This window comes from Kogia breviceps, chromosome 11 (genome assembly GCF_026419965.1).
Source record: "Kogia breviceps isolate mKogBre1 chromosome 11, mKogBre1 haplotype 1, whole genome shotgun sequence".
NCBI classification, from domain to species: domain Eukaryota; kingdom Metazoa; phylum Chordata; class Mammalia; order Artiodactyla; family Physeteridae; genus Kogia; species Kogia breviceps.
In genome coordinates this window covers 56,952,787-56,967,758 of record NC_081320.1, presented here as the reverse complement: position 1 = coordinate 56,967,758, position 14,972 = coordinate 56,952,787, and the positions used below count along the sequence as shown (strand labels likewise).

Genomic DNA, 14,972 nt, shown 5'->3' with positions numbered 1-14,972 from the left:
TGGACCAGTCCGCAATGAAAAAGTACAGAAATTGGGAGCAAGTGTTTAGGAATAACAATTTGGTATTACTGCAACATTCTTACTGTACTCTACATAAGTATTGATCTATAACAGGTTGGAAATTTACAAAGGATCCATCAGAGTTTGAGAATTACTGGCATAGAGGAGGGAGTGACTAATTGTATTTGGGTATATCATGGAAGACTTCCCAGAGGAAGTTACCTTGAGCTAGAATTTGAGAGTTGAACAGGAGTTTGTTAGGACTGCATGTCTCTGGTAGTGGCACCGAAGTGTGCCATCACATCACTATGTGATGTATTGGGGAACTATCACTAGTGGGACAAAGCTGGAGTGTAATCATTTTGGCAGGAGAGGGGTGTTGATACAATAGAGCTGGGCAAGGGCTAGATAGAGGAAGACCTTGTATGCTCTGTTGAGGAATGTAGTGTTGGTTCTATGGGTGAGGGGAACAGTGAGGAAGCCACATAATTAGATCTGAATTTTTTTTTTAAATTCTTGGTGGCACCACGTGGCATGTGGGATCTTATTTCCCCTACCAGGGATGACCAGGGATCGAACCTGCACCCCCTGCAGTGGAAGCATGGAGTCTTAACCACTGGACCACCAGGGAATTCCTAGATCTGAATTTAAGGACATCTCCTGCCATACCATAAAGGGCTCTAACCATAAGTTCCATTTGCTTTGATTCTTCCCATAATAGGCTGGATTTTTTCTTTTTCCATACTTTTTATACCCTTAATTGTTTATTTTCCTGACTAATACAGTGGGCAAAGCTTTGGTGCCTGTGGAGTTTTCCACACAATTTTCTCTTAAGTCACAGCTTCAGTCAGCGCAAGCCCTGGTCCTTCCTCAGAGGCTGGGCACTAGCCCCAGCACCTATGCACAATCCCATGGCAGGAAGAACAGGGCCAGGGGCCATGAGGAGCTCTGTGTTGACATCCTGACACCAAGAGCTCACATTCTCAGGTGAAAATTGATGCTGGTTTGCCTGTCTCCACATCATTATCCTCTGTTCCTAAGAGAAAATAAGGACTCTTCACTGATCTTATGGTAAGAGGTGGTATGTAAATCAGTGGACAGTCAATTACAGAGTTTCATCCTAGTGCTGGGCCTCAAGATTGAGACCAGAACACTTTAGTTTACTTCTCATTTGCCAGTTGGCCTCCCCATATCGTGTTCTTCCTGTCATTCAAAAAGCATGCATTGAGCACCTACTTGGCGGGCATTCTTCAGGGACTGGGGAGACAACAATGACACAAACCAGGCCTGGCCCCTGTCCTTAGAGAGCTCAAGTAGAGCTCTCAAGGAGGGCGCATGTGTTGCATCCCTAGCACTGCACCCGCTTGCCACATAATGTTTAGTAAGAGTCTGTTAACTCATTACGTAATGATGGCACACAGCGATACAACCCAGGACCAGGAGCCATTCTAAGCACTCCTGCATGAGCTCCTGAGATAGGGGCTGGTATTATCTCCATAGTACAAAGGAAAAGAGTGAGACACAGAGTATTTAAGTAACTTGCCCAAGGTCTCAAAGTGAGTTAGGGGTAGAGCTGGGATTTGAACCTCACCATTTGCCCTATAAGCTATGCTATGCTACAATCAGTGAATGAAGCCCATAGCACCAGTGTTTTAGTGCTGGGGTACCAAATAACTAATTAAAAATGATTTTCCCGGTTGCTTTTGTGCTCTCATTCACAGCCCAAATTTCTGCTTTTGCTTAGTCTAACATGTAACTAACACTTTGATACCCAGAATATGCTCAACCTTTAAGGCTAGTTTTTTTCTTGTTAATGTGGAAAATGGATTGGTAGTCACTGAAAAAATAAGCACTATCATTCTCCAAATAAAGATGAGTGCTTTGTTTTAAAGGACTGAGGTTTAAACAGTTAAGATGCTCCAGACAGGACTTGGCTTAGTGCACTGTCGTACTTACCTACACACTGCTCTCCTCGCTTCTGATACCCAGGAGGGCACTGACAGGTGAAGGAACCTCGTAAATTGATGCACACTTGGTCGGCTCTACAGTTGTGCGTCCCTGCAGTGCACTCATCTATGTCTGTTAAAGACACGCAGCACAAAAATAGTTTGAGTCGGTTGTGAAGTTGTTGATAGTTCCTCCATTTTGTCATCATACTTTTCTTAAAGAAACCAAGTTTTTACTTTGTAGTACTGTTGTATTGGAAATGCTTAAAATGATACATTAATTCAAGTGTTCAGAAAGTAATTTCATAGATGTCAGTGTGTACCACTTAGATTTAACAAATGCTAACATTCTGCCCTGCATGCCTCAGCTCACTTTGTTTTGTTAAAAAATGAAACACTGGAGATGTACCTAAAGCCTTACTCCATCCTCATCCCTTTACCCACATACCTATTACCATCCTGGTAGGTGTGAATCCTTCCCTGAGATATTTTTTATACTTTTATTATACAGTTATGCACCCATTAGAGTATACAGTATTGTTTTGTGTGTTTTAAAATGTAAATAAATTGTATGATACTTGCTTTTCCACCCAATATATGACATTTGAAATAATTTCTAGTAACTAATCTCTAAAAATCTGCCCAATAACTAGGTAAAAATCAAACTTTAATATTATGCATTCCCTGTTGCTGTTTTTTTTTTTTTTTTTTTGGTAAACTTTAGCACAACATAAATGTATAAACTTTTCATTGCAAATTTCAAAATAAAAAGGATTCAATTTAATCACATTCCTCTAGGAGAGATAGGTTGGTGTAGTTTAAAAAACATATTTCCCAAAGCATTTCACTTCTTGGAATAGTTTACTAAATGTACCTTAAGGAGTAGGTAGATTATATTTCCAGAAAAGTAAAAAATATTCAGTAATAATATGAACTTGTTATAACAAATTTCTTTGAGATCAAAACATGATGGGCACTTGTGTGTGTCTCTCATATTACAGTAATTTATAAGTGAAATATAATTTTACCTTATCCACATCACCTTTTCATTCATTCAAATCTCTCATATTATGAGATTAAATAGCACAGATGAAAGGATTATAAAATTTTGGCATTCTTCAACAATTGAAGACTCTAAGCTTCATTAAAAAATATCTAAAATTTGTAATTCCTAGATGACAAATTTGGCATAAAAACTGAGAAAGGTTTAGGGGTGTTTAGATCATCACCGTGGCAGACCCACGGTGGTGCTTTGGAAGAAATAGTGGGGCAAAAATCAGTACCAAAAATGAATCATCGGTAATTAGAATTTACTCCTTAAATCCTGCCTTCCCTTTAAGAAGATCAGAGAGTAGCCCCTGGTGTGTTGCCTTTCATCTTTCTTTATTTTCAAACATAACTGCTGCACTGTGCACATAAGTGCACATTATTACACCCAGTAATATTACACACAGTGTAATAATGTAGGAAGCTCAGGTTATAAGAGAGTTGTCCTCAGATATCGGCTTTAGTTAGCTAGGTGTGGAAATGATAAGAGAGATTCTCTCCAAAAGAAGGAGGGAGGGGAGATAAAGAATATTTGAGGGATGTATGGATGTTTATTGGATAATAACCTATAAAAGCATCTACTTACATAATTCTTATTATCTGGTTTTAAAGTTTTGGTGAATTTTTTGTTATTGTTTTTTATTTTTGTTTTGAAATTTTTTATTATTATTACTATTATTTTCAAATCGGTGATTACAACTCTGTCCTTTTCAGGTACTATGCAGAGGTACAGCAATCTTGCTTTGAAATTATCTGCTCTTTTTGTGTCTTTTATTATTTTCTCGTATGCACTTGATGAAAACATGTCTACTGGGGTTTCTTCAGAGCTTTATGACCCGCTAATGCAGAAATGACAGCAGACTTCATATTGTTTTATGTCAAGAACATTTGCCAGCATTTGCAGTGATAATAGCCCTGAGAGATACAGCAATGTGAGATTCAGATGTGGCAAGTTTCCTCAGTACTTGCTGGCAGAAGATCAAGGGCTCAGGCTGGCTGCTACATTTTCTAAAGGAGGCTTCACCGGTGACTGTGGCTTTTCTTTCTGAGATATCCCTCTGCAAACTGCCTCCACCCCATTGCATTCCTGATGTGATTTCCTTCCTATTTTTTTTTTTTGTCATTTATTTCTCTCTTTGATTAATAGGCTAACATTTCCAGTGGAATTAATATATCATTAAATAGATTTCAAACATAAAAGCCATGCTCCCTGGAACTATTATTTTTTAAGAACCAAGTCTGTTTACCTTCTAAGAAGGATTATTTAATAAAACTATTAGGTGAGTTAAAGTAATTTAATAAAAAAACAAAAAACCAAATAAAATACCACTGTCTCTACTGCCACTATATTCTTTTCCTTTCTCTATCAATAACAAACAAAACTGCAACAGGACTCACCTCACCTAGGATTGACTGGTGGTATTTTATTTTATTTATTTATTTTATAGAATAAGCCTTTTTTACAAAAAAAAATATTTTATTTATTGGCTGCATTGGGTCTTAGTTGAGGCACACAGGATCTTTTGTTGTGGTGCTCGGGTTTCTCTCTAGTTGCGGTGTATGGGTTTTCTCTTCTCTAGCTGTGGCACGCAGGCTCCAGGGTGCATGGGCTCTGCAGTTTGCGGCACGCGGCCTCTCTAGTTGAGCTCAATAGTTGTGGCACGCGGGCTTAGTTGCCCTGCGGCATGTGAAATCTTAGCTTGCCGACCAGGGATCGAACCCGTGTACCCTGCATTGGAAGGTGGATTCTTTACCCCTGGAACACCAGGGAAGTCCCTGACTGGTAGTATTTTAAATACACTTTCTACTTACTTGGATTCACTTTTAGCTTTAATTCTTTCAGATGGGAAACCTCCCTGAAATTCAATAAAACACAGTTGCATGAAATCCCCTTCAAGAAATTATTCCAAAGGAGTTGAATGGATGCTTCATCTTATACCTTGAGCTGGATCTGCTAGTAAACGAACAGACTACATTTTCATTTACGGCTTTTCCGATTTGAGTTTAGAATATTTATCCTCTTTGCTCTTAGCAGGTTATCTAATGCTGAAGGATGTGTAGATAGACTGGATTTCTTTGAACTATCTTCAATTATACCATCAATTTATTGGTTTATTTAAATAACACGGTTTTATTAATTTGAAAGTTGTACTTTGAGATCCTGTTATTGTTTATTCACACATCTATACAAAATCATGTAAGAACTGATTTACACTGTTAAACTCTTTTATGCTTATCTTTCTACTTGTATGCATTTCTATGTCTTAAATATCATGTGATAAGAAAATCACTAAAATATACTACTATGTTAGAAACTCAAAGCAGAATATCTATCTCTGTGCAGATGCACCAGAAGACCTGGCTCTCCCAGGTATGTTTATGAAAGTCCTCGGTGGGGGGAATACCTGTATTAGCAAAAGCAATTATTTATTCATAATGGAAACTACTCACATCAGCTATGGTTTTCCTGATAATCTAGGAAACAGTACTCTGGAGAGAGGAGTTTTTGTTTTGTTTTTAAACTATCTGTAAGTTATCCTTGACAGTTAAGCTCACTAGGTTCTTTTTTTTTTTTTTTTTAACATCTTTATTGGGGTATAATTGCTTTACAATGGTGTGTTTGTTTCTGCTTTACAACAAAATGAATCAGTTATACATATACATATGTTCCCATATCTCTTCCCTCTTGCGTCTCCCTCCCTCCCACCCTCCTTATCCCACCCCTCTAGGTGGTTACAAAGCACCGAGCTGATCTCCCTGTGCCATGCGGCTGCTTCCCACTAGCTATCCACCCTAGTTTGGTAGTGTATATATGTCCATGCCACTCTCTCACTTTGACACAGCTTACCCCTCCCCCTCCCTATATCCTCAAGTCCATACTCTAGTAGGTCTGTGTTTTACTCCCATCCTACCCCTAGTCTCTTCATGACTTTTTTTTTTCTCTTAGATTCCATATATATGTGTTAGCATATGGTATTTGTTTTTCTCCTTCTGACTTACTTCACTCTGTATGACAGACTAACCATATATATGTGTTAGCATATGGTATTTGTTTTTCTCCTTCTGACTTACTTCACTCTGTATGACAGACTCCAGGTTCTTTAGGCAGACAGTTAACAAATTCCCTGGGCCCTGAACCCAAGCTCTTTGAGGACAGGGTCTATGTATTACTTTTTTCTGTACTCCTAGCACCTTGCAGAGTACAAGAAACAGGGTGGGTTTTCAAAATATGTTTGTTCAATAAATGGATGAATGAATCAAGATTGTTTGCTAAGAGCTGATGCCTAGAGTTTAAAGAAAGTAGGATCAGTGTTTTATCTCATGGAACTAAACATTTACAAGGCAGAGTAACAGGCAAGACATAAGAAACACAGCAAGATGTCAGTAAATGGAAATGGCTGTAAAGCAATGGAGTGGAGAAGTGCAAAGCTAGGAAGATGGCAGCATCAGAGGTGGAAGGCTGGCCTGAGGAGGTGAATTTTGAGCTGCATTTTGAAGAAGGTAAGGTACATGGATTGGCAGAAATAGGAGGCTATTTCTAGGCAGAAGGGAGATCACATTAGAAGATGCTGATAAGACAAAAGCAGTTTGCATGAGAAGAATGGCAGATAGCTGGAGTCAGCACGGCTGGAGGTGCTGTGTATGAGGAGTCTGGTGCAGTGCCTGGTTGAAGGTGCTCATAAAATGGTAGCTCAAGTCATGAGCAAAATTCAAGGCCTTAAAGGTGCGATTAGAGTTTGGATTGCACACCACAGGAAGCAGCTCTGAACTATGTAGACATAGCCGAATGGAAACATTACCAAAGTACAAAATAATAGAATGTGCTTCCTAAAATATCACAACACGTAAATCAACTCACATTTCATCATTCTAATGCATTAGGAATAACTAATGGCAATATTTGGTGATTTCCTCATTTTTCAAAAATGTGCCCACACTCTCCCTTCTAGTGATTTATACTATTGTAGGTCCCTCTCTTGCTGACTTTGGCATCCTCGTTGCGTTAAATAATCCAGCTGATCTTCGCTCAGCTCTCACTGCTAGCCTCTTTATCACAATGATCCCCAGTCTATGGAACTGCATGTTTGGTTTTCTCTCAAAGTTAATGGAGGCAACTGTGTCCACATCTCTGTCGTGTCCATTAAGTCCCTGCTTAGGCCCACATTCTCTATGATTTTGGCTCCTGCCCTTCAGTCTGACTCATATTTCCCAAACCCCTGACTCATGCTGCTTTCTCTCTCTTATGCAACATTTTAATCTCTGCAATGTTCTTTCCATAATTTGATAACTTACCACGACATGGAGTCACTTCACTGTGTTTTCCTGGGCAAAGACTTTGTGTACCTTAAATGCTTTAGATTATCACTTAAACTTTTCTAATTTGTGCTGCTTTACATTTAGGGAATAACACAGAACTACTTTGGAATAAGCCACCATTGACCAGATGGTGTGTTTGATGATAATGCACTGAAATAGGAATATTATTCCTGAAATAGGAATAATACAAATAAAAATAATTATTTTTATTCTGTCACTGCCTCTGTGATCTAGGGCCATGGCATCAATTCTTTTTCTCTCTGTTTCTCCATCTGTAAAATAGACTGTCTATCCTTAATGATTAATGCACAGATTTTAAAAAGTTCAGAATTTTCAAAATAAATTTTTTGTTTCCAGACTGTAAATACTTAGAGTAAAATAACCATATCTTGACTAGTTCTGAGTGGGACACTGTGCATGTTTTGTAAATATTATTTGATGGTAAAGAAAAGGTAATGGTTAAGTTCAAGTTGCTGCTATTTCTTGATCTGTGTGGATCTAAAACGTTATTTTATGTCTTCCCCAACAATACTAATTTAATCTCATAAATGGAGTAAAATAGGGAAAAAAAAGGTCAAGATTCATGTTTGCTATAAGGATGAGCTACTTTACTCCTGTCTGCTTTCTTTCTTTTTTTTCTTCCTCTCTCTCTTCCTTCCTTTCTTCCTCCTTCCCTCCCTCTTTCTTTCTTCTTTCCTTCCTTTCTTCCCTTTCCTTCCTTCCTTTCTTCCCTCCCTCCCTCCTTCCTTCCTTCCTTCCTTCCTTCTTTCCCTCTCTCTCTTCCTTTCTTTCTTTCTCTAGTGACAGGACAATAAATTAGTTCCCAGCAAAGTACTCTTTCTACTTCATCTATGAAACTTTTTGAATAAAAGGGACTCATCGGGTGAAGATCTTACAGTTATTTTGGATATTAATCTTATTTTTCAGTATAATCCTGGAAGATAGCAACTATTTCAACAAGTGCTGAGGCATTGCTATTTTATTGCTGCCTCATCCATTAATGGCTATTAATAATGATAACCTGAGTAATCAAGACATTAAATTATGTTGATTGAAATCTGATTAAGGAGAAGGTGTGTAATATTTTATATAATTTCACATACAAATTTGTTAAAATTCTAAAATTAACTGACATAAAAATAGGCAAATATTTAACAGTATTTAAACATCTATTATTTGATTAGGAAATTAGATCTACAAGCCTCTGATTTAATCCTAGTAACAGCCCTGTGGAATAATGGTTTCATTATCCACAATTTTTGGATGAGGCAGGAGTGGCCACTGAAATGAAGGTTGATGAGTGACCTGCCCAAGGTCACACAGAGCAGAGATTCAAACTTAAGATTTCTATTTTGCTTCTGCAGTTTAGGTTTCCAGAAAGGCTTATTTCTTAAGAGTTCGGGATAGCAGAAGTTTCATTGTAGTCATATATGTATATAAATTTCTTATATATATTAGATAAATATATAATTTTTCTTAGATTTAAAGAGAAGGTTGTTAATCTTTAGGGCGTTGGTTCCTCCCTGGCATCTTTCTTCTATATTAGAATAACTTTCATAGCTCTCCAAATCTTCTGTTTCCCTCCCCAGTCCTTAGCCAATTATCAACAATTTTTGTCAAAGATTTTCTATTTCCCTTGCTGCTTCTTTCATAGTACTGGAATCAGATTTATCTGGGCAAAATGCCCAGTTCTAGTTAGCTTTTCACCCTTCTGAAATTATCAGCTAGAATTCACCCAAGCTAAGCAGTTCTAGCGGAGAAAATAAATACTGATATTAAGTAACAAAAGAGGACTGACTTCGTTGATGGCCAGCAGTAGATTTATAGTTCTAAATTCTTATCTGTTCTGGCAAAACAGATTGTTAATAGTTTGGTGTGCTTTAAATGATAAACAAAAATATCACCCAAATCAACAAATATCAGCCTCCCTGATAGTTAATTTCTTTGTTTTAAAGAGTGGTGAATCAAGTGTTCTGGAAGTCCTTGGCATTGCACTGTGTTCTAACAGAACCTTGAAATATGCTCTTCCCATATGTAAAAATCATGCTACATGTACTTGGAGTTGCTTCACCAGCAGTGATGATGGATTTGCACTGCAAATCGACCCTCTCTTACCTAGTCTCCTCTGTGGCTAGTGGTGTTCATTTGCAAGATGATTGGATGAGGTTAGACATACAGTTCATGTCTAACCTCGTGAATTCATATTAAATATTCATGAATGTGGGGGAGAAAACCAACTGGTGACCATGAACGATCAACTCGTGACTCCTCTGTACTACACACAAACCAAAGGGACCAATCATAGGCTAAAACAGAGAAAAGCAAGGACACAAAGACCTTAATCGTCATTCTTCCCCTCTTTTTGCACACTGGCAAAGTGAAGCTTCTTGCTTTCAGAATCTTAAGCGAAAGACATTTTCTACTGATAAATGATTGTTAATTGTCAGGAGTGCTCTCTGGCACCTCTGAGAATATGTCATACCCAGGTAAACTCCCGTTTTTCTTCTTAAACCTAATTATCTATTTAAAAATGTTTGGGAAAAGATGACCCTAGTATTTGGAATGATATTACAATCAATCATCAATCTACAACCTTGTGGAGGTAAAACTGTGTTTTGAAACAAGCAGCACCATTAGTCTTTGCTCTAGGATGTCTGAGTACCAGGAATTAAAGACTGTATGAAAGTTCAAGCCCATCCCATACAAGCTGGGAATCTACTTCAAACTGGATGGCCTTCAGAGGAATTATGATCCCATCTTATTAGGGCATGCCTCTGCATTGATATTTCAATTGTGTTTTCCTGGTGCTCCACTGCTTCACCTTGCCCCTCCCACCTCCCTCCTATCCCCAGCTCCAGATCAAACCCCTGGAGAGTGATGAACTGGATGGAGACTGAGTACATTCAACTGAGTCCTCCATGCCCTCCGTGAGCACTGTGGCTTGATTCCTGGTCCCCCTCCTTGAGGCCTTACAGTCAGATTAGTCAGTCTTTCTAGCCCAAAGCACACACATTCCTGGCTTACTCCATCAGACCAATCATCACCTGAGGTCACATAAGCCCCTGGCTATGGCAATGCCAATTATAACAAGCATGGCTTGGTGACCTCCTAATTGTATGAGACCAATTAACATTATACTTGTTGTTCATTCAACAATAAACAGCTTTTGTGCCCATTAAATTGAGGCATACTACTAAATTTGCTGAATACAACTTGGCAATACTTCTCCAAGTCATTAACTGCCTAAGACTTTGAAAATAAAGTGTATCTTTGTGCCTCTTGCCTTCAGAGCATGTTACATTCTTGTGTGTATTTTCCTGTCCATTTCATTACTTTGTACTTATGAGGTTTCTGCACAATGTTTCCCCATATGCCTCAGGGCCCTTATATTTTTCTGAATTCCAAATGGATAGGTAGTATGAAGGGAGTGAGGGGTGTGACTCATCAAATTTGTACTAAATTCCTTTTTCTTGTCTCATTCTGATTCAAAATTCCAGCAAAATGAAAAGCAATGAAAGGATAAATATGTGGGTAAATCTTAATGAACACTAACTATATAAAACAAAAATAGTAAGGTCTTTTGTGATTTATTAAAAATTAGAATTAAAATACATAGGAATAAAGCACATGGGTTGGCAGGAAGGTAAATGGAGTTTAAGTTTTTTAAGGTCCTTCTATAGTCTGGGAAGAGGTAAAACTACCAATTTATTTTGGACTTTGATAAGTCAAGGGTACATGTTAAAGTATTCCCTAGGGAAACACTAAAAGAATAGCAAAGAGTATAATACTGCAAATCTAATACAGGGGAGAATGGAATAATACAAAACAGTACATCATTTTAGACAGAAAGCAAGAAAGGAAAGAAAAATCTAAAATGTGCAGAATGAAAAAAAAAAGGCAAATAGTAAAATGGTAGTTTAAACCTAAACATATCAATAGTTACATTAAAGTTAAGTGAATTAAATGCTCTTATAAAAACTAAAAATTCTCAGGTTGATTACAAAATCAAAACCCAAATACGTTGCTTCAAGAGAAATGATTTAAATATAAGGACACAGATAGATTAAAGAAAAAAGATGGAAAATACGCTATGCAAACACTAATCAAAAGAAAGTTGGCTTTGCAATATCAAAGTTGACTTTAAGGGAAAAAAGATTACAAAGAATAAAAAGTAGTACTGTGTAATGATAAAGGTTAGTTCACCAGCAAAATGTAGAAATTCTAAATTTAACTTCATTTAATCACATAGCCTCAATATAGATAGAGCAAAAATGGATAAAACTAAAGGGAAAAATGAATAAACACAGTAAGAGATTTTAACATATCTCTCCCAGCAACTAAAAGAATAAAACATACATTTTTCAGAAATGAATAGAAAATATGAATAACATGATTAAAAACTTTGAACTTACATACACAGAACATTGTACAGAACATATAACCTTTTCAAGTATTGAGGAAATATTAAAATAAAATGACTATATTCTGGTCTTAAGACAAGTCAAAATAAACTTCAAAAATTGCAATATACAGATTTTGTTCTCTAACCACAATGCAAATAAGATAGAAACAGCAACAACAATGATGACAAAACTAAAAAATCCCTCTCTTTTGGAAAAGAAGAAATACACTTCAAAAGAACTCATGATTTAAAGAAGATAACAATATAGAAAGTTGTGAGGATTCAACAAGATTAAATATCTATACTTTCTCTCTTTGACATATGGTATACGTACATATATCTTTGTATATATACAATATATATTGTGATGCTTACTTTTATACTTAAAAATTTTTCCTCTAACATATGAAAAACTCACTCTGTGATAAAGCATAGCAAGGAAAGATCTCATCCTAAGTGGTTATTTATTCTCTCTCTCTTCCTTGAGCAAGGAGGTAGTTAAGAAATCCTAGACTTATTATTCCTTGTAAGTATTAAGAATTTTTCAGGAACGGGGACTCTGCAGTCTTCATCATATTAAGGCATAAGGTTATTTGGTGTTCAAAATGTTAAATGCAAGCAACTATCAGCTTGTGCCCAAGTGTTCCATATGCCATTAAACCAAGTGAGGTTTGACTTTTTGGTTTTGTTCCAAATTGATACTATAGTTACCATTTCCCTCAAATTATTCATGAATTATCATGCATACTTGAATATAATTTGCTGATAAATTGTGTTTGACGTACATAGGCTGTGGGATATCCCCCAGCCCCTGTGTTAAAATGCTTTCAGTGATGTGAAGAAATAGGATTAAAATAACTCCTGAGTATTAGTTTGAGGAGCACCTAAAGGCAACAGGGGACAAAAGAAAATACTGTTTCCTAAAACTATGACCTGGTGAGTTTTGATGCTAAAGAACTCTCAAGCTAGCATATAAAATAGTCTTTGGACTTTTAAATAAGTTTGGGGCATTTTTACCTTACAGTTCTATTAGAAGCAAAAATACATTTGGACTGTATATTATCTGAAATCTCTTTCAGTTTAAAAAGTCTGAAATTAAAGCTCACTTTGCTGAAATCCTGAACTCTGTTGTGAAAAGGATTCATTTTCCAGCTCTTATCTCTTCTGCCCTCTCTAACACAAAATGTGGGAACCTGGGAAACCTGAAAAACATGCTCTGCTTCTTGGGGGCCATGACCGTTTCTTCTTCCCTTCTTTTTCATTTTTCAGCAGTAACTTCTCCCTCCTAATCTGTAGACTCAAAGGACGGTTTAAAATGGACTCATCTTTCTGGACAGGATTGAATGGCTCTGTTAGCAGAGTGGGATGAATAGAAAGTTCTGTTCAATGTTTTAGTGCAGTACTATGTACCTGTAAAGTTACATACCTGCTGAGAATTTAGAGTAGCTTAATGCTTGTTTGGCAGCATAAACTCTGAAAAAAATCTTGTGGGGAAATATGCCCCATACATGGTTTCTGTCTGTAGAGTAGAAAGGGAGATGGACGTGTGCCAGTTATGTAGTTGATGTGTTAAAGGTAGATGCCAAACTAAGGCAGTCTTTAAGAGAATTTCTTGGCATGAATAAACAGATTTTTTAAAAGTCTATGTTCTTAGATCTGTTCTATATACTTAAAATGGTTACTGCATGGAGCACATCCGTAGAGTCCATCATATTCCAAGTTTTCATTTTAGAAGAAAATGGAAAAATTGAGCAATTAATATTGTTAATTTAAAAATTAGCCTAGAATTATTTCTCCCTAGAAATGTAATAATTTGTGGAAACCTTTAAATGAAAACCTTTGGCTTCAGGCACATATGTGGTCAATATGGATGACTGTGAAGCTGCCAGGTAGGTGTAAGGAGGTCCTGTCAGTGACCTTCAACTACAGGTCTCTTTCCATGGCTTTCAGAATTAGAACAACCATACTATTTTCTCACTGCATAGTATTTTTAAGTTCTAAATTATTTTATTTGAGGTTGTTTCCTTCTTTAGTTGCTTGTGCTAGCTTTTTTTCTAGCCTTATTATACCAAGAGTTTATTATACCAAGAATTAGAGTTTACGGGAAGACTTGACCTTTATAGAAAGTCTGAGAACCACAGAATAAATTTTTTTCTTATACAACTCCCTGACAGAAAGATATGAAATACGATTGAGACAGTAGAGTGGGTAAGATCATGAGTTTTAGAGTCAAATAAATCTCAGTTCAAACCCAAGCAACGCCATGGTTTTGGTATGTGTTGGGAGAAAGTCACTTAACCTTTCCAAGTCTCACTGCCATGTCCATCAAGTAGGGATAATATGCATTTCTTAATGTTATTGTGAGGACTAACTGAAGTAATACACACCCCAAATGGTACCTGGTTCACACTAGGGCTCAATAAATTGGATTTAACAAAACTGTGAAGTTGCTATACGTAAGGGTGGTACTTCTGGTATGGACAAGTGGAAGGAAGCAAGAAAACTGCAGAAAGGCAGGGCTTTTTAATATAGTTTTCTATGTCCTTGCATGTAATTACACATCCTGTCTTGGTTTCTTTGCTCAGTGTCGTATTTTGAATGTGACACTGAAATCCAATCAGGAGGAACAACCATAGCATCGGATGACTTCCCTTGCTTTTGCATATTCCAGATGAATGGATGCAAGAACAGGCAAAATCAGCCTTTCTTTCTTAAAGTTATTTCTCATTAGGGAAATTGCAAACATTCACACAAATGTGATCTGGCAAAACAAAAAGAATCTAGAATCTTTTGCATTTTATAATATTTTATGATATGAAAGGACAGTTGGTGGCAATAAGACCCAGCCACAGAAATGGAATGTTAATGCTTATGAAGACTACTTAGCAAACATGGCTTTAACTAGAGCTCTAATTAGAACCTATGTGTAATTCTTAGAACTTTTGTGTGAACAAGTTCTAGCTATGAAAAAGCTGTGAAAATGTAAATTTCAGAAGCAATTTTTATTTATTAAATTGACTATGTCAAGGATATTATGGTCATCATCTTTCAAGACAGTGATGAAATTATAAATCAGAACTAGAGAACAGATGGGGAATATTTTCAAACGTAGTGGGAAAAACTGCATGTAAATGAGTCAAATGAGCAGGTCTGAGGAGTCTCCACTAAACATAAGAGTGATCTATATCATTTCTAGTTGATGAAGCATCCATTCAATCATATCACACAGGAGGATTTGATCTGGAGCCAATTTTTGTTTG

The 14,972-nt window shown here is 36.8% G+C and overlaps 1 protein-coding gene across 2 annotated transcripts in view; it reads right to left on the bottom strand.

The window, feature by feature from the left end:
• The window catches only part of EFEMP1 (EGF containing fibulin extracellular matrix protein 1), a 67,428-nt gene that overhangs the window by 14,647 nt on the left and 37,809 nt on the right, over nt 1-14,972 (bottom strand). For both annotated transcript variants that reach the window (XM_059080021.2, XM_059080022.2), the window contains one exon: nt 1,957-2,079. In XM_059080021.2, coding sequence (XP_058936004.1) covers nt 1,957-2,079 — 123 coding nt within the window. The remainder of the gene's footprint in view (nt 1-1,956; nt 2,080-14,972) is intronic.